The sequence below is a fragment of the Rhineura floridana genome, chromosome 4 (assembly GCF_030035675.1).
Source record: "Rhineura floridana isolate rRhiFlo1 chromosome 4, rRhiFlo1.hap2, whole genome shotgun sequence".
In the NCBI taxonomy this organism is placed as follows: domain Eukaryota; kingdom Metazoa; phylum Chordata; class Lepidosauria; order Squamata; family Rhineuridae; genus Rhineura; species Rhineura floridana.
In genome coordinates this window covers 209,730,651-209,756,584 of record NC_084483.1, presented here as the reverse complement: position 1 = coordinate 209,756,584, position 25,934 = coordinate 209,730,651, and the positions used below count along the sequence as shown (strand labels likewise).

General features: G+C 44.1%; 1 protein-coding gene across 1 annotated transcript; it reads right to left on the bottom strand.

Annotated features, from left to right (window-relative positions):
* Positions 1 to 1,146: 1,146 nt before the first annotated feature.
* Positions 1,147 to 25,934, bottom strand: ESCO2 (establishment of sister chromatid cohesion N-acetyltransferase 2). The gene is made up of 11 exons (XM_061625894.1): positions 25,760 to 25,934; positions 23,200 to 23,259; positions 17,578 to 18,574; positions 15,781 to 15,844; positions 15,489 to 15,546; positions 15,165 to 15,297; positions 14,434 to 14,565; positions 13,854 to 13,943; positions 12,687 to 12,830; positions 4,924 to 5,108; positions 1,147 to 2,062 (listed from the first exon to the last, which is right to left on the bottom strand). Exons 2-11 carry the CDS (start codon positions 23,241 to 23,243, stop codon positions 1,930 to 1,932), a joined length of 1,980 nt encoding a protein of 659 aa, XP_061481878.1. The 5' UTR covers positions 23,244 to 23,259; positions 25,760 to 25,934; the 3' UTR covers positions 1,147 to 1,929.

Here is a 25,934-nt window from a genome sequence, read left to right as displayed (position 1 = left end):
CCCCATTCATGCTAAGAGGTTCGATAGGAAGTTTATGCCCATTGTGAATCTCTTGTTCTTTAATTACAAGGCATTATTTGTGTCACTTTGTTATGTGCCTTCAAATCGATCACAACTTATGGTGACCCTATGAATCGGTGACCTCCAAGAGCATCTGTTCTGAAACTTCTGCATGTGTACCAGATGCTCTGCAGCCCTTCCCCAAACACCCTTGCTAAGCTGCAGCAAATCACTCAGATCTACCACATGCCTATCTCTGCAGAATTGCTTGTTGCATGGCTGTTTAATGGGTCCATTTGTTCACCCTTCTCTTGTCCCAGCTGTGGGCAAAACTGCAGTACCATGTACTGAGGGCAATGGGAGATTAAGGATACGCAGAGACTGTCGGAGCAGGAATGGTGTTTCATCCTTCTGAGGGCCCTTGAGGTTGGAGGTAATAACACTGGCCAAATGCAGTATAACTCATCTGTGCTGTAGTAAATACATCATGAGCTTTACATGAAAAATGGAAATGGACTGCCTTCAAGTCGATCCTGACTCATTGCGACCCTACGAATGGGGTTTTCATGGTCAGCGGTATTCAGAGGGGGGTTACCACTGCCTCCCTCTGAGGCTGAGAGGCAGTGACTGGCCCAAGGTCACCCGGTGTGCTTCATGGCTGTGGGGATTCGAACCCTGGTTTCCCAGGTCGTAGTGCAACACTCTAACCACTACGCCACACTGGCACGTCTCAAGAGATTCAGGGCTCAGGTTGCAGTTTTGAAGAGATACTCTTCTTCAAATGGCAACAAAAGCATTAACCTTGCATGAATGCGGTGTTTTGACGTGTGCTTTCCCTACTTTACAAAAGATAGGGAGCTCCCCTGTTTTCAGTATGGTCCACAATAGTGAGAATAAAGGGGAAAGGACTGGCAGAGGGTGGGGCGTATTAAGTGGAGTCAAGGGTACTAGGTACAGAATTGAAGGCAGCTTTCTGAAACTCAGGCCAGTCTGTATAGGTGTGATTATAAAGTTGAGGGATGGAAAACATGGGGCGATAGAGATGCTTGTGCCCCTCTCCCATGGGGAGGTTGACAGAGGAGGGAATCTGGGTTGTGATTCTGTGGGGCTTTGGGGAAGTTTTTAGAGCAAGAATCAAACACAGACTAAATTACACAAAAGTTTATTTGAACAAACTTGGTCTAATATTTAGTGCAAAAATTGTAGCAGTTTGCAGACAGCCTTAGGACTCAGCATCCAACTATTGAGGGTTACAGAACTTGCCTCAGTTTTGTGCATCCACCAGTAGGTGTAAATAGAATAGTTAACTGCTCCATAGCAGCATTACATCATCCCCACACTTAGCCTTCCTCCATTCTATATAAAGTAGCTTTTACCCTTACCATAGTTACTTTCGTTAGGGTTAGAGACAGAGAATCAGTGGCCCTCTAGATGTTGTTGAACTACAACTCCAGTTATCCCTGACCTTGGTCCAACATTTGACAGGCTACTGGTCCCTATCCTCACCTTCGAAGACCACCTGTCACCTCAGATCCAGTTGGCTAAGGCCAGAAGCTGATCTGCAGTCACACCAACAGGCTTGCAAGCAAGTCAAGGGGGGGGGGGAATACTGGAGGCAGCAGATACGAGTAACTCAAGCAGGTGTCAGTTGTAGCTAAAGACTAAATGTCTTCTCTCTTTCATACAATCTAAAGCTTACAATCAGTCTCAGAAGTTTCAACTTCCAGAATAAAACTTTTTAAAGCAACACAAACATGGTTTGGTGCCACTCCTAATTTAAATGACAATGTTAAAATGCAGAACATAATACAAGAAGAATGTCAAAATAGCTTGTTGAATCTTTTTGTGGAGGGGGAGCCCATGCTGCAGGAAGAGACAAGCTCTCAGTAATTCTTCTTAAACACACTTTACAGTTTTATTGAACTGACCTTAACTTATGAAATTATAAACAAGGAAGTTGGATGTTTGGCAATACTTGGCTGCAAATAGCTTGCCCTCTGGTGTGGGATCCGAAAAAGCAATTTCACTGGTGCTTAGGTAAGAGCCAAATAAGAATGTACGCCTATAACAGAAAATAAAAGTTATCAATATAACAAAAGTACTCAGTCCTCATTTTGTGATTATTTCAGTTTACAATTAGTTTGTAAATTTAAATTTTGTCACAAATAATAAAATGGGGAATTCATAGAACACGCGAGGAGTGCCTTTTTCCTTATCCTTGAACACTCACAATCAGCAAGCTCACTTTCGGGATTACTGGGTGGAAAAGCTTGTTTTTTAAAAAGTGTCATCTAAGACTAGAGACGTCCATCAAGCTTGAATGTGTTGTACATAATATGCCCATTTTCTTTCATGGCTGATGGATGGGGCATACTCTATAGTAATGTATTCTCATTGGTTCATTCAAAGTTGTATGCATAGGGCGTTGCAGCTGTTGCAGAGTGGGAGAAGAGATATGAACAGGCCTGAGGGCAGGGAGGGAGAAGGAAGGAGGAAGGGTTAGGCACTATATAATAAGAACATAAGAAGAGCCTGCTGGATCAGGCCAGTGGCCCATCCAGTCCAGCATCCTGTTCTCACAGTGGCCAACCAGGTGCCTGGGGGAAGCCCGCAAGCAGGACCCGAGTGCAAGAACACTCTCCCCTCCTGAGGCTTCCGGCAACTGGTTTTCAGAAGCATGCTGCCTCTGACTAGGGTGGCAGAGCACAGCCATCATGGCTAGTAGCCATTGATAGCCCTGTCCTCCATGAATTTGTCTAATCTTCTTTTAAAGCCGTCCAAGCTGGTGGCCATTACTGCATCTTGTGGGAGCAAATTCCATAGTTTAACTATGCGCTGAGTAAAGAAGTACTTCCTTTTGTCTGTCCTGAATCTTCCAACATTCAGCTTCTTTGAATGTCCACGAGTTCTAGTATTATGAGAGAGGGAGAAGAACTTTTCTCTATCCACTTTCTCAATGCCATGCATAATTTTATACACTTCTATCTGACCTGCCTTTTCTCTAAACTAAAAAGCCCCAAATGCTGCAACCTTTCCTCGTAAGGGAGTCGCTCCATCCCCTTGATCATTCTGGTTGCCCTCTTCTGAACCTTTTCCAACTCTATAATATCCTTTTTGAGATGAGGTGACCAGAACTGTACACAGTATTCCAAATGCGGCCGCATCATAGATTTATACAATGGCATGATGATATCGGCTGTTTTATTTTCAATACCTTTCCTAATTATCCCTAGCATGGAATTTGCCGTTTTCACAGCTGCCGCACACTGGGTCGACATTTTCATCATGCTGTCCACTACAACCCCGAGGTCTCTCTCCTGGTCGGTCACTGCCAGTTCAGACCCCATGAGCGTATATGTGAAATGCAGATTTTGTGCTCCAATATGCATAATTTTACACTTGTTTATATTGAATTGCATTTGCCATTTTTCCACCCATTCACTCAGTTTGGAGAGGTCTTTTTGGAGCTCTTCGCAATCCCTTTTTGTTTTAACAACCCTGAACAATTTAGTGTCGTCAGCAAACTTGGCCACTTCACTGCTCACTCCTAATTCTAGGTCATTAATGAACAAGTTGAAAAGTATAGGTCCCAATACTGATCCTTGAGGGACTCCACTTTCTACAGCCCTCCATTGGGAGAACTGTCCGTTTATTCCTACTCTCTGCTTTCTACTTCTTAACCAATCCCTTATCCACAAGAGGACCTCTCCTCTTATTTATTTATTTATTTTAATTTATATACCGCCCTAAGCCCGAAGGCTCTCTGGGCGGTGTACAAAAAGATAAAAACAAGCACAATATATAAATACAATAAATAAATAATAATAATAAAAAAACAATAACGAACCAAACAACATCCAAAATACGGAAATGCTGTTTAAAATACACTTTAAAATGCCTGGGAGTATTATTCCATGATTGCTAAGCTTCCTCAGAAGCCTTTGGTGAGGTACCTTGTCAAACGCTTTTTGAAAGTCTAAGTACACTATGTCCACTGGATCACCTCTATCTATATGCTTGTTGACACTCTCAAAGAATTCTAATAGGTTACTGAGACAGGACTTTCCCTTGCAGAAGCCATGCTGGCTCTGCTTCAGCAAGGCTTGTTCTTCTATGTGCTTAGTTAATTTAGCTTTAATAATACTTTCTACCAGTTTTCCAGGGACAGAAGTTAAGCTAACTGGCCTGTAATTTCCGGGATCCCCTCTGGATCCCTTTTTGAAGATTGGCGTTACATTTGCCACTTTCCAGCCCTCAGGCACGGAGGAGGACCTGAGGGACAAGTTACATATTTTAGTTAGCAGATCAGCAATTTCACATTTGAGTTCTTTGAGAACTCTCGGGTGGATGCTATCCGGGCCTGGTGATTTGTCGGTTTTTATATTGTCCATTAAGCCTAGAACTTCCTCTCTTGTTACCACTATTTGTCTCAGTTCCTCAGAATCCCTTCCTGCAAATGTTAGTTCAGGGATCTGCCCTATATCTTCCACTGTGAAGACAGATGCAAAAAATCCATTTAACTCTCTGCAATCTCCTTATCGTTCTTTAGTACACCTTTGACTCCCTTATCATCCAAGGGCCCAATCACCTCCCTAGATGGTCTCCTGTTTTGAATGTATTTACAGAATTTTTTGAATACAAGTGAGACAGCCACTGACCAGAGGTTCAGGTCTGTTAGGTGAAGTGACTCATATGTCCCAGTGTTGGAGATGGAGGGACAATCAAGTCCAACGCTCTCTCAACACCCTGCCGTATGCGGTTCATATACCAGGTCTGTAAGTAGGAACCAAGTCTTGTTGGCATCCTTCCTTTAACTGAAAATTGTCTGTTCCCCAGGTCATATCTGAGCACAAGTCTTACACTGTATTCTTCAACTTCAGTCATTTTTTTAAATTGGAAAACTGAGCCACTGTATTTTCTTACCTCATCACATCTACTAGACGACTAGCAATGAGCTTTCGCCGCATCAGGCTGAACACCCAGATTCTGCTGATTCCACAGAATACCTTCTCTGGCTTTGTTGAGCAGCACCAGGCACGATGATGCTCTAGACTCTTCTTAGTATCAGACTCTAGCAATGTTGTGGGCTCTGAAAGCACTCGATAAGCCTAGAAACAACAAGATAGGCTTATACAAAGCAGTGAGGCGGGGAAACAGCAACAAGCCTATACCTATGCCCGCCTTATAGAACTTCACTGGGATGTATAATGATGCCCAAGGTTAGTGGGTATATGTATCTACCAAAAGCAACAAGTGCCCCAATTTTCTCGTGGACCAAGTCATGGACTGAGAGGCTAGACTCCTAACAGGGGCACCAAGGTGGAAGCGTTCAATATACAGTGCCTCGCAAAAGTAATCAGACCCCTGACCAATGCTCTCATATTACTGAATTACAAATGGTACTTTAATTGCTCTGTATGATATTTTATTTTGAAACACGGAAACTCAAAATCTATTATTGTAAGATGACATTCATTAAATGTTGGGAAATGTTTGTAAGAAACCAAAAAAACTAAAACATGTTGCTTGCACATTGTTTGGTAGAGCCACCTTTCGCTGCAATAACAGCTTTAACTCTTTTGCGGTAGGTATGTACCAACTTTGCACACAGTGTTGGAGGGATTTTGGCCCATTCTTCTTGGCAGATTAGCTCCAGGTCATTCAGGTTGGTGGGACATTGCTCGTGGACTGCAATTTTCAAAGAGCGTCACAGATTCTCAACGGGATTGAGATCAGGACTTTGACTGGGCGACTGTAGGACATTCACCTTTTTGTCCTTGAGCCACTCCAATATTGCTTTGGCCTTTTGCTTGGGATCATTGTCCTGAAAAGTGAATTTCCTCCCAAGCTTCTGTTTTTAGTGGACTCAAGCAGGTTCTCTTGCAGTATTCCCTGTATTTTGCGCCATCCATTCTTCCTTCAATTTTAACAAGATGCCCAGTCCCTGCTGATGAGAAGCATCCCACAGCACGATGCTGCCACCACCGTACTTCACTGTAGCGACGGTGTGTCTTGAGGCATGGGCAGTGTTAGGTTTGTGCCACACACAGAGCTTTGCGTTTTGGCCAAAAAGCTCTATCTTGGTGTCATTTGGCCACAAACTCTTTTCCCACATTGCAGCTGGGGCACTCTCATGCTTTCTGGCAAACTCCAGACATGCTTTTAGATGGTACTTTTTGACTAACTGCTTCTTTCTTGCCACCCTCCCATACAGGCCGGAGTTATGCAGAGCTCTTGATATGGTTGACTGGTGCACCATTACTCCATTCCCAGCCACTGAACTCTGTAGCACCTTCAAAATGATTGTTGGCCTCTCTGTGGCTTCTTTCACAAGTCTCCTTCTTGTTTGAGCGCTGAGTTTTGAGGGATGGCCTTTTCTTGGCAGTGCCTGGATGATGTGATGCAGCTTCCACTTCCTGATTATTGATCCAACTGTGCTCACTGGGATATCCAAACACTTGGATATCATTTTCTACCCTTTTCCTAATCTATGCATTTGTATTACATTATCTCTCACTTCTGTAGAATGTTCTTTGATCTTCACTTTCCTTCAGATCCACAGCCTGACCAATCATCCTTCAACAGTGAGGGTTTTTGTTCTGACAATGTGACAGAAACTTTAATGGTTCACAGGTGGAGGCCAATGGTAAGGTAACTGTGTCCTCAATAGGGCAATTTCTCTCATCTGTGTAAACTGGGAGCTCCCGCAGCACAGGGGGTGGATACTTGTGCAAGCAACATGTTTCAGTTTTTTATGTTTCTTACAAACATTTCCCAACATAAAACCAATGTCACCTTACAGTAATTGATTCTGAGTTTCAGTGTTTCAAAATAAAATATACAGAATGAAATTACAATGTACCATTTGTAATTCAGTAATTTGAGAGCATTGGTCAGGGGTCTGATTATTTTTGCAAGGCACTGTATATCCCAATTCCAAAGAAAGGGGATCCCAGGGAATGCAGTAATTACTGAACTATTGCCTTAATTGCCCATGCAAGTAAAGTAATGTTCAAGATTCTACAACAAAGGCTCTTGCCATATATGGAGCGAGAAATGCCAGATGTCCAAGCTGGATTTAGAAAGGGAAGAGGCACAAGAGATCATATCGCAAACATATGCTGGATAATGGAACGGAGCAAGGAATTTCAGAAGGAAACCACCCTGTTCTTTATAGATTACAGCAAAGCCTTTGACTGTGTAGATCATGAAAAACGATGGAATGCATTAAAAGAAATGGGGGTGCTACAGCATCTGATTGTCCTGATGCGCAACCTATACTCTGGACAAGAGGCTACTGTAAGGACAGAATATGGAGAAACTGATTGTTCCCAGTCGGGAAGGGTGTGAGACAGGGATGTATTTTATCACCCTATTTATTTATTTATTTAGTTTGATTTATATACCGCCCTAAGCCCGAAGGCTCTCTGGGCGGTGTACAAAAAGATAAAAACAAGCACAATATATAAATACAATAAATCAAAAAACAAAACAAACAAACAATAACGAACCAAACAACATCCAAAATACGGAAATGCTGTTTAAAATACACTTTAAAATGCCTGGGAGTATAAACCGGTTTTCACCTGGCGCCGAAAAGATAGTAGCGTCGGCGCCAGGCGCACCTCATCGGGGAGACTGTTCCACAATTCGGGGGCCACTACTGAAAAGGCCCTAGTTTTAGTCATCACCCTCCGAGCTTCTCGATGGGATGGTACTCGGAGGAGGGCCTTAGATGTTGAGCAAAGTGTACGGGTAGGTTCATATTGGGAGAGGCGTTCCACCAGGTATTGCGGTCCCATGCCGTGTAGGGCTTTATAGGTCAAAAACCAGCACTTTGAATCTAGCCCGGAAACAAATAGGAAGCCAGTGCAGACGGGCCAGAACAGGTGTTATATGAGTGGACCTTCTGGTCCGCGTCAACAATCTGGCCGCTGCATTCTGGACTAGCTGTAGTTTCCGAACAGTCTTCAAGGGCAGCCCCACGTAGAGCGCGTTGCAGTAGTCCAATCTAGAAGTTACCAGAGCATGAACAACTGAAGCGAGGACGTCACTGTCCGGATAGGGACGTAGCTGGGCTACCAATTGAAGATGGTAAAAAGCATTCCGTGCCACCGAGGCCACCTGGGCCTCAAGAGACAGGGAAGGATCGAAAAGAACTCCCAAGCTACGAACCTGTTCCTTCAAGGGAAGTGTAACCCCATCAAGAACAGGATGAACATCCACCATCTGAGCAGAGAAGGCACTCACCAACAGCGTCTCAGTCTTGTCTGGATTGAGCTTCAGTCTGTTAGCTCCCATCCAGTCCATTATCGCGGCCAGGCAATGGTTTAGCATGTTAACAGCCTCACCTGAGGAGGATGAAAAGGAGAAATAGAGCTGCGTGTCATCAGCGTACTGATGACAACGCACCCCAAAACTCCTGATGACTGCACCCAGCGGCTTCATGTAGATGTTAAAAAGCATGGGGGACAGAACCGATCCCTGCGGGACTCCACAATGGAGAGTCCAGGGTATCGAGCAATGTTCCCCAAGCACTACCTTCTGGTGACAACCCACCAAGTAGGAGCGGAGCCACTGCCAAGCAGTACCCCCAACTCCCAGCTCCGTAAGTCTTCCCAGAAGGATACCATGGTCGATGGTATCAAAAGCAGCTGAGAGAACAAGGAGAATCAACAGAGTCACACTCCCCCTGTCCCTCTCCCGACAAAGGTCATCACACAGGGCGACCAAGGCTGTTTCGGTGCCAAAACCGGGCCTAAAACCGGATTGAAATGGATCAAGATAATCAGTGTCATCCAAGAGCCCCTGGAGCTGGCCGGCAACCACCTGTTCTAGTACCTTGCCCAAGAACGGAACATTCGCCACAGGTCTATAGTTGTTCAGGTTATCTGGGTCCAAAAAGGATTTCTTCAGCAGCGCCTCTTTTAGGCAGTCAAGGACCACTCCCTCTCTCAAAGAGGCGTTTATTATCTCCTTGGCCCAGCCAGCGGTTCCGGTCCTGCCAGCTTTCACCAGCCAAGAGGGGCAAGGATCCAGAACAGATGTGGTCGCCCGCACCAGTCCAAGGATCTTGTCAACATCCTCAAGCTGTACAGACTGAAACTCATCCAATAAATAAGGACAAGACCGCATTCTGGATGCTTCGTTGGAACTCACTGTCATAACATTGGAGTCTAAGTCCCGGCGAATGCATGCGATCTTATACTGGAAGTGCCTCGCGAACTCATCACAGCGGGCTACAGATGAATCCATAATATCCCGAGGGCCAGAATGTAAAAGCCCTCGTACAGTTTTAAAGAGCTCCGCTGGGCGGGAGAGAGATGCCTTAATTGTGGCAGCAAAATATCACTTTTTTGCTGCCCCCACCGCTACTATATACCGCTTAGATGAGGCACTTACCAAAGCATAATTGCATTTGTCAGGAGTTCGCCTCCATCTGCACTCAAGCCTCCTCCTCTCTTGCTTCATCACTCTCAGCTCCACGGTATACCATGGAGCTGTATGAGTTCTACATAGGAGGGGGCGCATGGGAGCAATCGTGTCAACCGCCCGGGTCAGCTCCATATTCCACAATCCAACCAGGGCTTCGACAGGAGCACCAGTCTTCTCAGTCGGAAAATCCCCCAGAGCCCTTTGGAAACCCTCAGGATCCATTAGTCTCCGGGGGTGGACCAATTTAATAGGTCCCCCACCCTTGCAGAGGGAAAGGGTCGCTGTGAGCCTAAACTTCAGCAAGCAGTGATCTGTCCATGACAATGGGGTAGATGACAAATCCCCAACCGCCAGATCACCATCTCCATGCCCAGTGGCGAAGATCAAATCAAGAGTATGTCCCGACACATGCGTTGGGCCAGTAACAGCCTGAGACAGCCCCATGGTTGTCATGGAGGCCATGAAGTCCTGAGCCACCCCAGATAAAGCAGTCTCGGCATGGACGTTGAAGTCCCCGAGTACCAAAAGTCTAGGGGACTGCAACAGTACCTCCGAGACTACCTCTGTCAGCTCAGTTAGGGAATTTGTTGGGCAGCAGGGCGGGCGGTACACCAACAAAATTCCCAGTCTGTCTCTGGCCCAGCACAAGGTGGAGACACTCTAAACCAGTCGTCAGCTGGACAGGGTGCGTGGTGAGTGAGAAAGAACTACTATAGACCACAGCAACCCCACCTCCCCGTCCTTCGTTTCTACCATGATGCTGAACCGCATACCCAGGTGGGCAGAGCTGGGAAAGAGCAACGCCTCCCTGATCGCCCACCCAGGTCTCAGTTATACACGCCAGGTCGGCAGCCTCGTCCACAATTAAATCATGGACAAGGGAGATCTTATGGTGAACCGACCTGGCATTTAACAACAGCACATGGAGATCCGAAGGCTGATTGTTTAATCTATATGAAGAACATATCAAACAGCGGGATTGGACCAAGATGAAGGAGATGTGAAAACTGGAGGGAGAAATATCAATAATTTAAGATATGTGGACGATACGATACTACTAGCAGAAACTAGTATTGATTTGAAATGAATGCTGATGAAAGTTAAAGGGGAAAGCACAAAAGCAGGACTACAGCTGAATGTCAAAAAGACTAAAGTAATGACAAAAGAAGGTTTATGTAACTTTAAACTTGACAATGAGGACATTGAACTTGTCAAGGATTATCAATACCTTGGCACAGTCCTTAACCAAAATGGAGACTATGGTCAAGAAATCAGAAGGCTAGGACTGGAGAGCAGCTATGAGAGAACTAGAAAAGGTCGTCAAATGCAAAGATGTATCACTGAACACTAAAGTCAGGATCATTCAGACCATGGTATTCCCGATCTCTATGTATGGATGTGAAAGTTGGACAGTGAAAAAAGCGGATAAAAGAAAAATCAACTCATTTGGAATATGGTTTTGGAGGAGAACTTTGTGCATATCATGGACTGCGAAAAAGACAAATAATTGGGTCATAGAACAAATTAAACCAGAACTATCGTTGTTGTTATCTGCGTTCAAGTTGATTATGACTTATGGTAACCCTATGAATCAGTGACCTCCAAGAGTATCTGTCATGAACCACCCTGTTCAGATCTTGTAAGTTCAGGTCTGTGGCTTCCTTTATGGAATCAATCCATCTCTTGTTTGGCCTTCCTCTTTTCCTACTCCCTGCTGTTTCCCCCAGCATTCTTGTCTTTTCTAGTGAATCATGTCTTCTCATGATGTGTCCAAAGTACGATAACCTCAGTTTCATCATTTTAGCTTCTAGTGACAGTACTTGTCCTTTGTAGCCTTCTGACCTGGGGGTCTCATCTTCCAGCACTATCTCGTGTTGCATTTTGGATAATCTGTTCATAGGGTCTTGGTCTAGACTCCTGACGACATTGCTCTCGGCTTCTTCAGCACTCTCAAACCCCCTTACCGTGTTAAGATGTGCATCCAAAGGGGTTGCTACGAAAGTTCAATCATAATTCAAATATTTATAAGCTGCACCTTCTTATAAACTATCACAAAGTGGTACACAGACTAAAAACAGTGTTATGATAAAAGTCTCAAGCACATCTGTAAGAGCTGGTTGGCAGAACATCTCAGGTTTGAAAGTCCAGTCTGAATAACACAGTTTCTGCATTATACGATGTCTAACCTCTATTGGCAAGGAGTTCCACAGGGCAGGGCCTGCCACACTAAAGGCTTGGCCTGTGGAAAAGACCAGCTGAATGTCAGGGGCATGTGGAACCACCAGAACTGCCCCATCAGAAGAGATCTCAGTGATCAAGGTGGAGCCTAAGGAATTAGGTGGTGCTCTCCTAGCTTTTAAGAAGTCACGTGACTCTGCTATTTTTGCAGCAACACACTAACACAGCTATCAGAATTTAAATCCTGTGAATAGTCTGCCACTTGCATATGAGAATGTGTCAGTGGGTTCATCTCTGTGAGGGTGGCTACAACAGATAAGTCTCAACAGAATGATGCCAGGTCAGATGTTCATTTGAAAAGTTTTTGGAACAAAATAAGGCACCAGGTGAAAGGTTCTAAAAGACAGATTCATTCTGACATATGGGGGGGGGGAGAGAGAGAGAGAGAGATCCTTTTTCTTGCAATTGCCCACCGTTGCATTTATTTTTCCTTTATCTAGGCAAAGGGGGATTTAATACTCTGGAAGAGGTATATTCTTGCAGCCCTATTACAGATGGCACTTCTCCTTTCTCTGTAAAGGGAACTAACCCAACAGAATCTACTAGCTAAGGAAAGAATAAGCCCACCATGTCCCATCAAGCAAGGACACAGAAATATAGGCAGAAAAAGGGAGTTCCCAGGCACAGAGGAGACCTACAGCCAGAGCTCTGCTTCAAATTTGTCACGCTTGAAGGACACTTATATTGCTAGATTTGGGAAGGTCTCAGTAAAGATATTTCTCTTCACCTTTAACAATATGTAGCACACCAAATTTTCTTTTAATTGGCCTCCCCACTGTCAGAGGGGCATGCTGCCAGTGCCAAAATCCTGCTTTCCATGCAATGAGATTTGCCAGCAGGCCTGGTTTAGGACTAAAGCTGGTTGCTTTATTCAAGTAGTGGGACAGACAACTGAAGAAGGATCTGGCCAACTGCATTGCTCATTCTCTTTGCAGAGTCACAACCACCTCTAAGGATGAACTCCTGCATCAAGAGTATGCTCTGAATCATTTTCCACTTTGTAAGTTACTCACCTGTCTGACTCGCTCAGCAATTAAGCAGCCAACTATCTTCTTTTCACAGGATACAAACAGGTATGTTTGGGTCTGGGTTGGACAAGTCAACACCACTTGTTTAAATCCAAGTTCATTATCTACAAGCTCTCGGACATCTTCAGCCTGTGCAAGGAAATGTAACATACAAAGCTCAGCAACTAAACGAGATATGTCTCAACAAGCAATATTTCTACATACGTTGTGACTGTGCCTTCCAGCAGTTAGCTACAGAAACAACAAAAGAACTCCTGATTAAATCCTAAGATCTGGAGCATGAGATAATCATTGTCAAATTTCTTTGGTAACAATACAAGAAAAATGGCCCTAAGATCTTACACAACCCTAATTTTGCTCTAAATAGGATAACTTTTAAAAATCCAAATCAACTATAGTAAAAAGGAGTAAAAGAAAATGTAACAAGAAAACCGGATACAGCTAGGAAAGTGGAGACTTTCCCCTTATTTAACCAACCCTTAAAATGACAGCATTTGATTTGGAGGAATGGCAGATATTTTATACCAGCTGTGGGGAAACTCTGGCCTACAGGCCTAATTAGGCCTGCCAGGCAGTTTTGAGTAAACCAAGCCCACCTTTCATAGGCCTGACATCATATATGATGTCAGAGATGGGAAAGTTCAAGCCACAATTAAAAGAACTGGGAACATTTTCAAGTATCCTCCTGCTTCTTCCTTTGCATAAAGTAGTCTGCACTTTTTGAATTTAGCATATTTTTCTGTTGCCCTGCACAATGATGGGAAAAAGCACCCATTGCATTCTTGATGCATTTCAAGCCAGGGAACATTTCTTCTTTGCAGCCATAACTTAAATTCAAACTGAGCACTTAAGAGTGTGCTCCCGTTGAAGACATTATCTGATGTCATGGTGACATCAGGTGATTGGACCCACCCAACTGACAAAATGGCCTGCAGGTGGGTGGGGGAGTAGGATCTGGTAGGATCTCTTAGCCAGATCCTATTCCCTACACCTAATTTATACACTTACTAATGGTGTTTTGTGAATAGGGAAAAATTATTCACTCAAAATGGAAGAATCTTGGATCATTCTGAAAGATAGCCGCTTTGAGGCAAACAGTAGTACCACTTCCCAACAGGATGAGCAAGGCTACAAGAAGATTCTACACTGTACCTTCTTGATGGCATATTTTGGATCATCCTGAAGGATCAAGACAATTTTTCCATCCCAGAATTCTGCAGCCACATGCTCATTCTTCCAGCTCTACCAAGAGGGGAAAAAGACAGCAGAGGACAAAAAGTGTAGATTCTCAACAGCTGATAAAGTAAAAACTGGGTACCACAATCTTTAATATATGATTAAGAGAACCTGCTTGTTCCTCCACCATTAAGCTCCAGATGCTGAACTTCAACTCCCATCAGCTCCAGCCAGCATGACCAATGGTCAGGGATGACGGGAGTTGTAGTCCAAAATATCTGGAGTGCACCAGACTGGGAAACGCCAACTCATAGCAATGTAGAAGATGTTCAAGTGAAGTATTTCCAGAATTTTTCTATGGCAACACACACAAAAACACCAGAATGTGTGCCGGAGTAAGTGATCATTAGAATGTTCAGCTCCCTCACAGATAGTAGTGTTTATGCTATGTTTTCTAGCAACTGCATTCCATTTAGCAAGGTATGTTGAGATTTCTATTGTCCAGAACAAAATTAATTCACAGAAGATGCTATGGTGCGTCTAGTTTGTCTTTTACCACATATTTCATTCCTTCAAGGAACCTCTGATGATACTGGACATGCTGTGCTTCATCTTCTGGGCTGGCAAGCGAGTAGACCATGCCACATGATTTGCAGACAGTGGCACCAAAATGTTTCTGGCCAGCATCCTATCAGGGGAAAGAGGAAGTGACCATGTCACATTGTCCATGTCAGCGTAAGACATACAAAAGAACTCTAGAATGCTTTAGAAGTACAATAAAGGAAATAAGTCACAGTCTGCCCAGCAGCTAAGATGGGCTTTTCCACTCTGAAATTGAAAGCTCCAATTTCCATATACAGCCAGGGGTGTAGTTGCCTAGGATCTCAGGAGGTCTTAGACCCCTTACTTTTTGGAAGCAGGGTCCCAATGCCTCCAGCATCCTATAAGCCATCAGCATGAAAGGGGAGTGCGTTAGCCACTGAGAAGAGTCTTCTAACCTGCTTCTTTGTCCTTTGCTGCTGATTGGAGGTGACTTAACTACCGAGAAGACTCTTTTCAGTAGCTAACACACTCCCCTTTCATGCTGATTGGCTCCTAGAGACCTCCGATGTTGTGGGAGAAGGCAGTAAAAAGGCTAGAGAAACAGAAAACAGCACTGAAACTTGCTCAGATTATTCTATAATCTTAGAAGGGGGTATGGCTGTATCACAAAGACACCTTGCACTTATGAATTTGCCACTACATTACTGTATGCAGCTATTAACGACTATACAGAAATATACTCACAATGACCATCTGATCTTTTAGACCTTTGCTCAGTTCTTTTGTCTTCTTGCTGGTTCTCAGAATAGCAGGGATTTTCTGCACTACTGGATTAAGTGCCACAAGTGAAGACTGCTCATCTGGGAGAGCCTGTGGCCTGAAATTTGTTTATAATATTTGTATCTTGTAGCAATGGATACTTGTATATAAACAAGTCTTCACAACTTTATACAATTTTTGGGCTGCAACCCAGAGGAAAAACGGGTTCATAAAGAGAAGTGTCAAACCTGAAGAACTCTTGTCACCTACATTATGTTACTTGTGAATATCAGAACAAGACTGGGATACCTTCTTTTGTTGCTGGATGGTGTACTGAACAGATGGGTGTCATCGGCCAAAGATGGCACTAGGGAGGGAAAATAACAACATCCTTGCAATTAGTATCCTCCTTTCCATTTGTTCTGTATTTGACAATTTGCCCCAGGTATCAAAGGAATGGAGAATTCTCTCTGTTCAGAGCATTGTGGATGATGAACAGGATAGGATTACCTATCAAGCTTTTTATGGCCATGTAATAGATGCATTTGGACTTCTACCCATTACTTACTTTTACCCTTGATGGTATCACTATAACACTTACTGGAAGAGGGACTCTCATGCTTGCCCATGTTTCTCAGTGATCCCTGGAAGTTTTCTTCACAGTCCTATGAACAAGACAAACATTTTATGAACAAGGCAAATTTTTAAGATGTCTCAAGACCCTTGGCTGTTTTTGCTGCAAGAGACTAATACAGCTGTCCCTTTTGGAAGAGTTTCCAATGCAGCAACCTTGCCGAAGAGAAGTAGATCTAGGTCTGGTCAGTGCCACAATAGAAGACCACCAAGGTACCTTTTATTTTACCAGCTTCAGTTCTGTGGAAAGAAGGTGGGACTTAATAAGATTCACTAGTTGTCACAGGATGCCAGTGATCATGCATACTAAAGTATCTAATGCAGTCCTCACACTCCCAGAAGGCTTATTGACCTAGTGGAAGCTTCTATGAATGGCAGGGGGTGAGAGGCAATTTTTGCAAATTCCTTCTTTCTGCTACAGCCCCTCCTCGCTGCTCTGGAGGGTCCCCCAACCTTCTGGAGCAGATTTTGGAGGGTGCAGGGTGCTGTAGAAACAAGAGAGAATAAGCAAAAAACCGCTTACTCACCCCTTCCATTTAAAGAAGCCTCAATTGGATCAGAAGCTTCAGTGAACAGGACAGCATTGGATACAACCCCTACCTGCAGACTCTGTAAGGCTGCATCAATCTCCTGTTTATTATGACTACTTGGAGAAGGAAACTAGCTGTTTTGATCCAGTAGTCAAAATAAGACACATCTACATTCTCTCAATAAAGGAGTGAGATGTAAGATCCCTCAGGTGTTCTCAGTTGCAATTCAACAGGGAAGAGCCAAGGGAGCCATCTGTTTGCTCCAGGCATTCTGCTTGACAAAGAGCAAAGTCAAGGTTTTTAGATCCAACCCTGTAAGAAGACCCAAACGTAACTCAAGCCAAAGCCTCCAGGCGGGTCCTGGTTCTGGTCAGAGACAGCCTAGCTATAGTTTTCCATGCCTTGGTAGCTTCCAAATTACACCACAGAACTGAGGCTGCCTTTGAAAATGCCTCAGAAACTTCAGCTCAAAATACAGTTGGTAGGCTTTTAACTCAAGGCTGGCCACAGGGAACACGGCTTACCACTTTTCAAACAACCGCAGTGACTGCCAATCCTTTTTGAGGAAAATTCAAAATTCTGGTGATCACCTTTAAAGCCCTGAATGGCTTGGGGCACTAGTATCTTAAGAACCACCTTCTCTGCTACAAGTGCCTGAACCTCATGATCACCTTCAGAGGCCCTCCTCAAAGTCTCCATGCTGCCAGAAGTTAAAATGTGTGGTGACTGGAGAGAGGGTTTTCCCAATTCTGTGGAAAACCTACTCCGGAGAGGCTACTCTGATGCCAGATTTTATGTCTTCCTGGCCCTGGCCTTTCAGTGTGTTTTCTGAAGCAGTTTCAATTTGTGGCTTTATTGACTCTGACTGATTTCATCCTGTTTTAATATTGTGGGTTTTTGCTGCATTGTATTTTATTATTTCTGATTTTGTTTGCTAGTTTGGGAGATTAGAAACAAGAGATTAAAGGATGGCATGCAAGCTTCTAAATAAATACCACTATTAGAGCATTCTTAGGCTGCCAGTGACAACCTGAAGGTTCAAGAATCTTGGTAACCTGCAAATTACACAAGGGTGTCAGCCTGTTCATGCAGTGTATTGTAATATTCAATACCACTCAAAGGACAAAACATTGTCTACATGTTGATATGACAAAAAATATGTGTCGCTACAGAAACGCTGTAAGTGGAAACTTTGGTGTATACCAACATTAGCAGCGATCATACATTCTACATACCTGGATTCCAGCATCAGTTTCCTTTTCTGCGTGGGCCTTTGTGCAACCAGAGTGAGGAGTTTTGAGGAGCCTAGTATTTTGCAACAGGTTCAGTTCACATATAGACTCCTTATTTTGGCTTGTATTGTGAATCAATTTCACATCATCCTGCAGGTGATCACGTTTTTCCTCTTTCGAGGGCCCATTTGCACAGCTTCCTTTCCTGCCTTCTTCAGTGGCTTTGCTTTGAGTGGACAAGCAGAGCTTGGAATGGGTCAGGGGGTTGTCCTGATTCCCTTTACCTATGGACTTGCTACCAGAGTAGGGGGATGATGAAAGCATTTTCTTAGAGCCAGGCTGCCACTTTCCAGTGCCAAAGAATGCTGCCCCTGTCTGGAGTTTCACCACAGGTTTGAATTTCATGCTTAAGACTCTAAAAGGACCATCCATTTTCTTTTCCATAGCACAATTAGCATCCTCTTTCCCCTTGGGAGGAGCCATCTTTATTTTGGCTCTTTTGGTGTTTCCTGGCAAATTCTTGGCCTGCCTGGAAGCACCAGGGCACTTTGATATTGTTGAGGCTGTCATCACTTTAAGATGTGCCGTCTCTGACTTGCTGGCAATAAGTAGGTTTGCATCATTTTTTGGACCAAGAGGATGGCTTTCATTTGCCAGTTTCCTCTCCAGTAGGCTTCGATATTGTTTCCCTTTGCTGTAAAAGGAGCTGGTGGATACAATGGAACTGTATGTGGTGCCACACTCTGGAGACATTCTCTGTGGGAACTCTCTTTGTATTCCCTTTGGCACACTGGCTCTCTGAAGTGGAGAGGTATCAAGCTTCTGTGATCTTTTTGATCTTTGGAGCATGTGATGGTTTTCTTTATCATCATCTCGGACACTTGGCATTTGCTTTACTGGAGATGCAGAACTTTGACCTGCAGATATCATAGCCATGGGCGGCTCCTCAGTGAATTCCATCATCAGTTTTTTCACTGGATTCCCATATACTAGTAGCAAACTATAAAATGTAAACTTAAAATGTATTTATTTTCATTACACATAAACATAACACAATAAAGCAACAACTATAGCCAGTGATAGATTCATATGTAAACTGTTGTACACAGACCATTCTATGCATGTAGTACACATACTGCATAATCCATTGCAGAAATGTAAAGTTAATATTTCATTCTTTACATATTTCAGAATAAGTTCAACTATCTTAGCACAATTTCAGTTAAAAATTATTCTGATAGCTTTGGAAATCATGGATAATCAACTGTGCGGATACAAAATTATAGCTGAACATAGAAAGCTATGTTATAATGAATCAGGCTATTGGTCCCTCTAGTTGAGTTATACTGAATCAAGCCATTGGAGTATTGTCCACATTCCAAGGTTTCAGGCAGGGTATATTACCAGTTGAGTGTACTACTGTCCATTTAAACTGAATCCGATTGAAAAAATATGTTACAGTGTTGATTCCAAGACATCTTATCATTGCCCCTATAAATTGGGAAAATGTCCCCCTATGGAGAGGTTATGTTCTTACTAACAGAGATGCCCCCCTCTAGGATGCACACCTTAAAGTGGTGAGGGGGTTTGAGAGTGTTGAAGAAGCTGGGAGCAATGTTGTCAGGAGTCTAGACCAAGAGGCTAGACTCATAAGAACATAAGAAGAGCCTGCTGGATCAGGCCAGTGGCCCATCTAGTCCAGCATCCTGTTCTCACAGTGGCCAACCAGGTGCCTGGGGGAAGCCCGCAAGCAGGACCCGAGTGCAAGAACACTCTCCCCTCCTGAGGCTTCCGGCAACTGGTTTTCAGAAGCATGCTGCCCCTGACTAGGGTGGCACAGCACAGCCATCACGGCTAGTAGCCATTGATAGCCCTGTCCTCCATGAATTTGTCTAATCTTCTTTTAAAGCCATCCAAGCTGGTGGCCATTACTGCATCTTGTGGGAGCAAATTCCATAGTTTAACTATGCGCTGAGTAAAGAAGTACTTCCTTTTGTCTGTCCTGAATCTTCCAACATTCAGCTTCTTTGAATGTCCACGAGTTCTAGTATTATGAGAGAGGGAGAAGAACTTTTCTCTATCCACTTTCTCAATGCCATGCATAATTTTATACACTTCTATCATGTCTCCTCTGACCCGCCTTTTCTCTAAACTAAAAAGCCCCCAATGCTACAACCTTTCCTCGTAAGGGAGTCGCTCCATCCCCTTGATCATTCTGGTTGCCCTCTTCTGAACCTTTTCCAACTCTATAATATCCTTTTTGAGATGAGGCGACCAGAACTGTACACAGTATTCCAAATGCGGCTGCACCATAGATTTATACAACGGCATTATGATATCGGCTGTTTTATTTTCAATACCTTTCCTAATTATCGCTAGCATGGAATTTGCCTTTTTCACAGCTGCCGCACACTGGGTCGACATTTTCATCGTGCTGTCCACTACAACCCCGAGGTCTCTCTCCTGGTCGGTCACCGCCAGTTCAGACCCCATGAGCGTATATGTGAAATTCAGATTTTTTGCTCCAATATGCATAATTTTACACTTGTTTATATTGAATTGCATTTGCCATTTTTCCGCCCATTCACTCAGTTTGGAGAGATCTTTTTGGAGCTCTTCACAATCCCTTTTTGTTTTAACAACCCTGAACAATTTAGTGTCGTCAGCAAACTTGGCCACTTCACTGCTCACTCCTAATTCTAGGTCATTAATGAACAAGTTGAAAAGTACAGGTCCCAATACCGATCCTTGAGGGACTCCACTTTCTACAGCCCTCCATTGGGAGAATTGTCCGTTTATTCCTACTCTCTGCTTTCTGCTTCTTAACCAATTCCTTATCCACAAGAGGACCTCTCCTCTTATTCCATGACTGCTAAGCTTCCTCAGAAGTCTTTGGTGAGGTACCTTGTCAAACGCTTTTTGAAAGTCTAAGTACACTATGTCCACTGGATCACCTCTATCTATATGCTTGTTGACACTCTCAAAGAATTCTAATAGGTTACTGAGACAGGACTTTCCCTTGCAGAAGCCATGCTGGCTCTGCTTCAGCAAGGCTTGTTCTTCTATGTGCTTAGTTAATTTAGCTTTAATAATACTTTCTACCAGTTTTCCAGGGACAGAAGTTAAGCTAACTGGCCTGTAATTTCCGGGATCCCCTCTGGATCCCTTTTTGAAGATTGGCGTTACATTTGCCACTTTCCAGTCCTCAGGCACGGAGGAGGACCCGAGGGACAAGTTACATATTTTAGTTAGCAGATCAGCAATTTCACCTTTGAGTTCTTTGAGAACTCTCGGGTGGATGCCATCCGGGCCCGGTGATTTGTCAGTTTTTATATTGTCCATTAAGCCTAGAACTTCCTCTCTCGTTACCACTATTTGTCTCAGTTCCTCAGAATCCCTTTCTGCAAATGTTAGTTCAGGTTCAGGGATCTGCCCTATATCTTCCACTGTGAAGACAGATGCAAAGAATTCATTTAGCTTCTCTGCAATCTCCTTATCGTTCTTTAGTACACCTTTGACTCCCTTATCATCCAAGGGTCCAATCGCCTCCCTAGATGGTCTCCTGCTTTGAATGTATTTATAGAATTTTTTGTTGTTGGTTTTTATGTTCTTAGCAATGTGCTCCTCAAATTCTTTTTTAGCATCCCTTATTGTCTTCTTGCATTTCTTTTGCCAGAGTTTGTGTTCTTTTTTATTTTCTTCATTCGGACAAGACTTCCATTTTCTGAAGGAAGACTTTTTGCCTCTAAGAGCTTCCTTGACTTTGCTCGTTAACCATGCTGGCATCTTCTTGGCCCTGGCGGTACCTTTTCTGATCTGCGGTATGCACTCCAGTTGAGCTAGCAGGGGCACTAAATCTGTCCAAATTTTGACAAAAAATTGTCAAGAAATATGGAAATCTAAACAGTGGCCCACAGACTGGAAGCATTCAATATACATCCCAATTCCAAAGAAAGGGGATCCCAGGGAATGCAGTAATTATTGAACTATTGCCTTAATTGCCCATGCAAGTAAAATAATGCTCAAGATTCTACAACAAAGGCTCTTGCCATATATGGAGCGAGAAATGCCAGATGTCCAAGCTGGATTTAGAAAGGGAAGAGGTACAAGAGATCGTATCGCAAACATACATTGGATAATGGAACGGAGCAAGGAATTTCAGAAGAAAATCACCCTGTGCTTTATAGACTACAGCAAAGCCCTTGACTGTGTAGATCACGAACTATGGAATGCTTTAAGAGAAATGGGGGTGCCACAGTATCTTATTGTCCTGATGCACAACCTATACTCTGGACAAAAGGCTACTGTAAGGACAGAATATGGAGAAACCGATTGGTTCCCAATGGGAAAAGGGTGTGATACTTTTTATCACCCTATTTATTTAATCTATACGCAGGACATATCATATGGAAAGCAGGATTGGACCAAGATGAAGGAGGTGTGAAAATTGGAGGGAGAAATATCAATAATTTAAGATATGCAGATGATACCATACTACTAGCAGAAACCAGTAACGATTTGAAACGAATGCTGATGAAAGTTAAAGAATGACAACAGAAGATTTATGTAGCTTTACAGGTGACAATGAGGACATTGAACTTGTCAAGGATTATCAGTAGCTCGGCACAGTCATTAACCAAAATGGAGACAATAGTCAAGAAATCAGAAGAAGGCTAGGACTGGGTAGGGCAGCTGTGAGAGAACTAGAAAAGGTCCTCAAATGCAAAGATGTATCATTGAACACCAAAGTCAGGATCATTCAGACCATGGTATTCCTGATCTCTATGTATGGATGTGAAAGTTGGACAGTGAAAAAAGCGGACAGGAGAAAAATCAATTCATTTGAATTGTGGTGTTGGAGGAGAGCGTTGCGGATACCATGGACTGCAAATAAGACAAATAATTGGGTGTTAGAACAAATTAAACCAGAACTATCACTAGAAGGTAAAATTATGAAACTGAGGTTATCATACTTTGGACACTTCATGAGAAGACATGATTCACTAGAAAAGACAATGATGCTGGGAAAAACAGAAGGGAGTAGAAAAAGAGGAAAGCCAAACAAGAGATGGATTGATTCCATAAAGGAAGCCAGAGACATGAATTTACAAGATCTGAACAGGGTGGTCCACAGCAGATGCTGTTAGAGGTCGCTGACCATAAGTCGTAGTCGACTTGAAGGCACATAAGACCAACAGAGATGCTCTTTCTTGATCGTATGCTTATCCTTATTTTCCCATATTTTTCAAGTGTTTTATCTGGTGCCTGAACTGGCATGTTGTGTCTCATCTGATATTGATTGCAATGTACTGTACTCCACTCTTTGTTTCCGTTTGTCCTGGTTCTCCTGTTAAGGGGGTAGCCAGGGACGTGTTGTTATTCTTAAAAATTCAACAAAAACATTTTTTTTAAAAAAACCAAATGTCTAATCCTTAATTTGGAAAATGAAGCATTAAAGCAGTATGAGGAAGAGCTCATCACTGTTTTAATGCATTTTTATATAATTTATTAGTATGATTTTGTACACTACATTTGTCACGTAGCATCCAATACAAGCAGAAGAGTCTCTGCATGTATCACATCTGATTTTTCAGATTTGAACACTTGTAGTGGAAACCTCCTCACCCATCAGAACTGCGTTTTCTTTTTCTTGGAGTAGCAGATGCCATGTCCTCAGTAAAGTGCCTACAAATCAAAAACATCTATATGTTAATGTTAATAAATGTGTTTTCCGGCCTGTAGAGATGTGGGTGGAAAAATCAAATATCAGACTTGCAACTCTTGCTTGACATTAATATCACTGCTCTCCACACTAATTTACACTTCCCGACCCTTTACCCTTGGAATAGCAGCTTAATATAGCCCAGGTCTATCATTCCCTTATGTATTTCAATAAAAAATACAGCAGTGGTTTCTACATTGCCTGCAGGACTTCCTGGGCAAACAGATGACTGTAAATGTAAACTCCTTTCAGGGTAAAGCCCTCAAAAAGTGTCATACATAAGATGGAGGATGTAAGATACAATAAGCATAACAAAAAGGTGCATGCAGGTATTATACGAAAAACTGATTTAAATCACAAAGCCTATTTACCATCTCAAGAAGGCAGCTGAACATGTAAGATAATCTCTTGTTCTACAACAGAGAGGCCAACATTAAGAAGGCTCCGTGTCTCGTGCTCAGCAACCCAACTGACTTTACTGCACATGAGCAGGACCTCTGAAGCAGATCTTATTGTAAGGGCAGGGTCACATGGGTGAATATGGCCCCTCAGGTAACATAATCCCAAACTGTTTAGGTCCTTACAGTTAATATTAGCACTCTGAATTGGGCCTGGAAATCTACTGGCAACCATAGGACATCTTGTACTGAAATCAGGCCACCTGTCCATCTATATCAGTCTTGTCAACCCTGACTGGCAGTGGCTCTGTATGATTTCAGGCAGGGGTCTCTCCCAGACCTACCTAGGAATTGAACCTAGGCCTTCTGCATGCACAGATGCTCTGCTACTGAGTTATAGCCCTTCCTCCTCCTCAGGTGCTTCTCACCCTTCCATCTATTTCCAAAGATCTCTGCCAGATCTCTCTCTCCTTGCACCAGTACAACCACTTCACACACACCCCACTCTCTCTCCTGCTAGGGATGGCCCAAGCCAGTTTGCATAAAATTGCACCCCCCCCAGATCCTGCAAAAGCAAACTGGCATAAAATTGGTGCTGCATGATCCTGACTCTCTAGCACTGATGTGCTGGCATTTCCCACCCTCTGAACCACCTTCAAAGGCAGCCCCAGGCAATGCACACTGCTGCATAGCAGAAGGATACAGAGGAAGGGTCACCGCTCTGTGACGGAGCAACAGTGTGCGTGTCAACAGGCTCAGTTCTTTGCCACATCCACACCAGACCTTGATTCCACTTCAGACAGCCATGGTTTCCCCAAAGAATCCTGGTAAATGTAGTTTGTGAAGGGTGCTGAGAGTTGTTAGGAGAGTCCTATTCTCCTGACAGAGCTCCAGTGGCCAGAGTAGTTTAACAGTCTGCCCCTCATCTGGGGAAATTTTGGTTTGAACCTAAAGATAATGTAGGGCATGCTCAGTAAGAACCAACTGTCAGCACTCTAAAGTCCAGACTCGCCGCTGCTGGGCTTGCCTAATCAAGGGGCCACACCCACACCAGACCTTTATTTCAGGTGAAACAGTCATGGCTTCCCCCAGAGAATCCTGGGAAGTGTAATTTGTGAAGTGTGCTGAGAGGAGACTCCTATTCCCCTGACAGAGCTCCAGTGGCCAGAGTGGTTTAACAGCCAGCAGCTCTGATTGAAGGGCTGTGAGGGGAACAGGGCGTCTCCTAGCAACTCAGAGCACCCTTTACTAACTACACTTCCCAAGATTCTTTGGGAGAAGCCATGACTCTCCAAAGTGAAATAAAGGCCCAATGTGGATGTGGCAGCTGACGTCTCCAGGTTCAGGGGGCCAAAGACCAGAGCTTGGAAAAGTTACTTTTTTGAACTACAACTCCCATCAGCCCCAGCCAGCATGGCCACTGGATTGGGCTGATGGAGTTGTAGTTAAAAAAAAAGTAACTTTTCCAAGCTGTGCCAAAGACCGTCAGTGCGAGGCCCTGGAGAGCCACTGCAGCCTGGCCTCCCCCAACCTGGAGCCCTGCAGAGGTTTTGGACTCCATGCTGATGGGAGTTGCGGTCCAAAACCTCTGGAGGGCGCCAGGTTGGGGGAGGCCGTTGTACCCCACCCTGACCTAAGTGGCCCAATAGCCTGACTAAGCTCCCCGGAAGTCCCTGGGATGACCTCCTTGGCTGAAAGGCGGCAACGACGACGCCCCTGCCGGCCCCACAAGCACGTCCTGCCCTGGTAGGTGCCACCGCGGCCCCCGCAGCCAGAGGCGGCGGAAGAGGAGTGAGGTGGGTCTCGCTTTGCTTTCTGCGTGCAGGGAGCTGGCGCCACATCCTTCTTCTTCTTCTTCTTCTTCTCTCTCTCTCTCTCTCTCTCTCTCTCTCTCACACACACACACACACACACACACACAGAGCGACCGGGTCTTCCCACGGAGTTCCACCGACGAAATCCCGCTCGCGCCTCCCTCAACCCCACCCGCCTGGCCTCTCACCGGATGGCAGAGCCGAAAAGTGCCCTTCCACCCGCTTTCCCTTCAAAATCTCCCATTTATTACCTGACGTTTTTACAAAACTTCTCCTCGACCCATTCCCGCCAGCTTCTCTTTCCCTCACGGAGGAGCTGCTTCGTAAGAACCTTTCCCCGCGCGCGCCACAGTCCCTATTGGCTGACTGCGTGGTCATTCTGAGCTACACAACGATCATTGGCCAAGGCACTAGCCATTGCCTAAG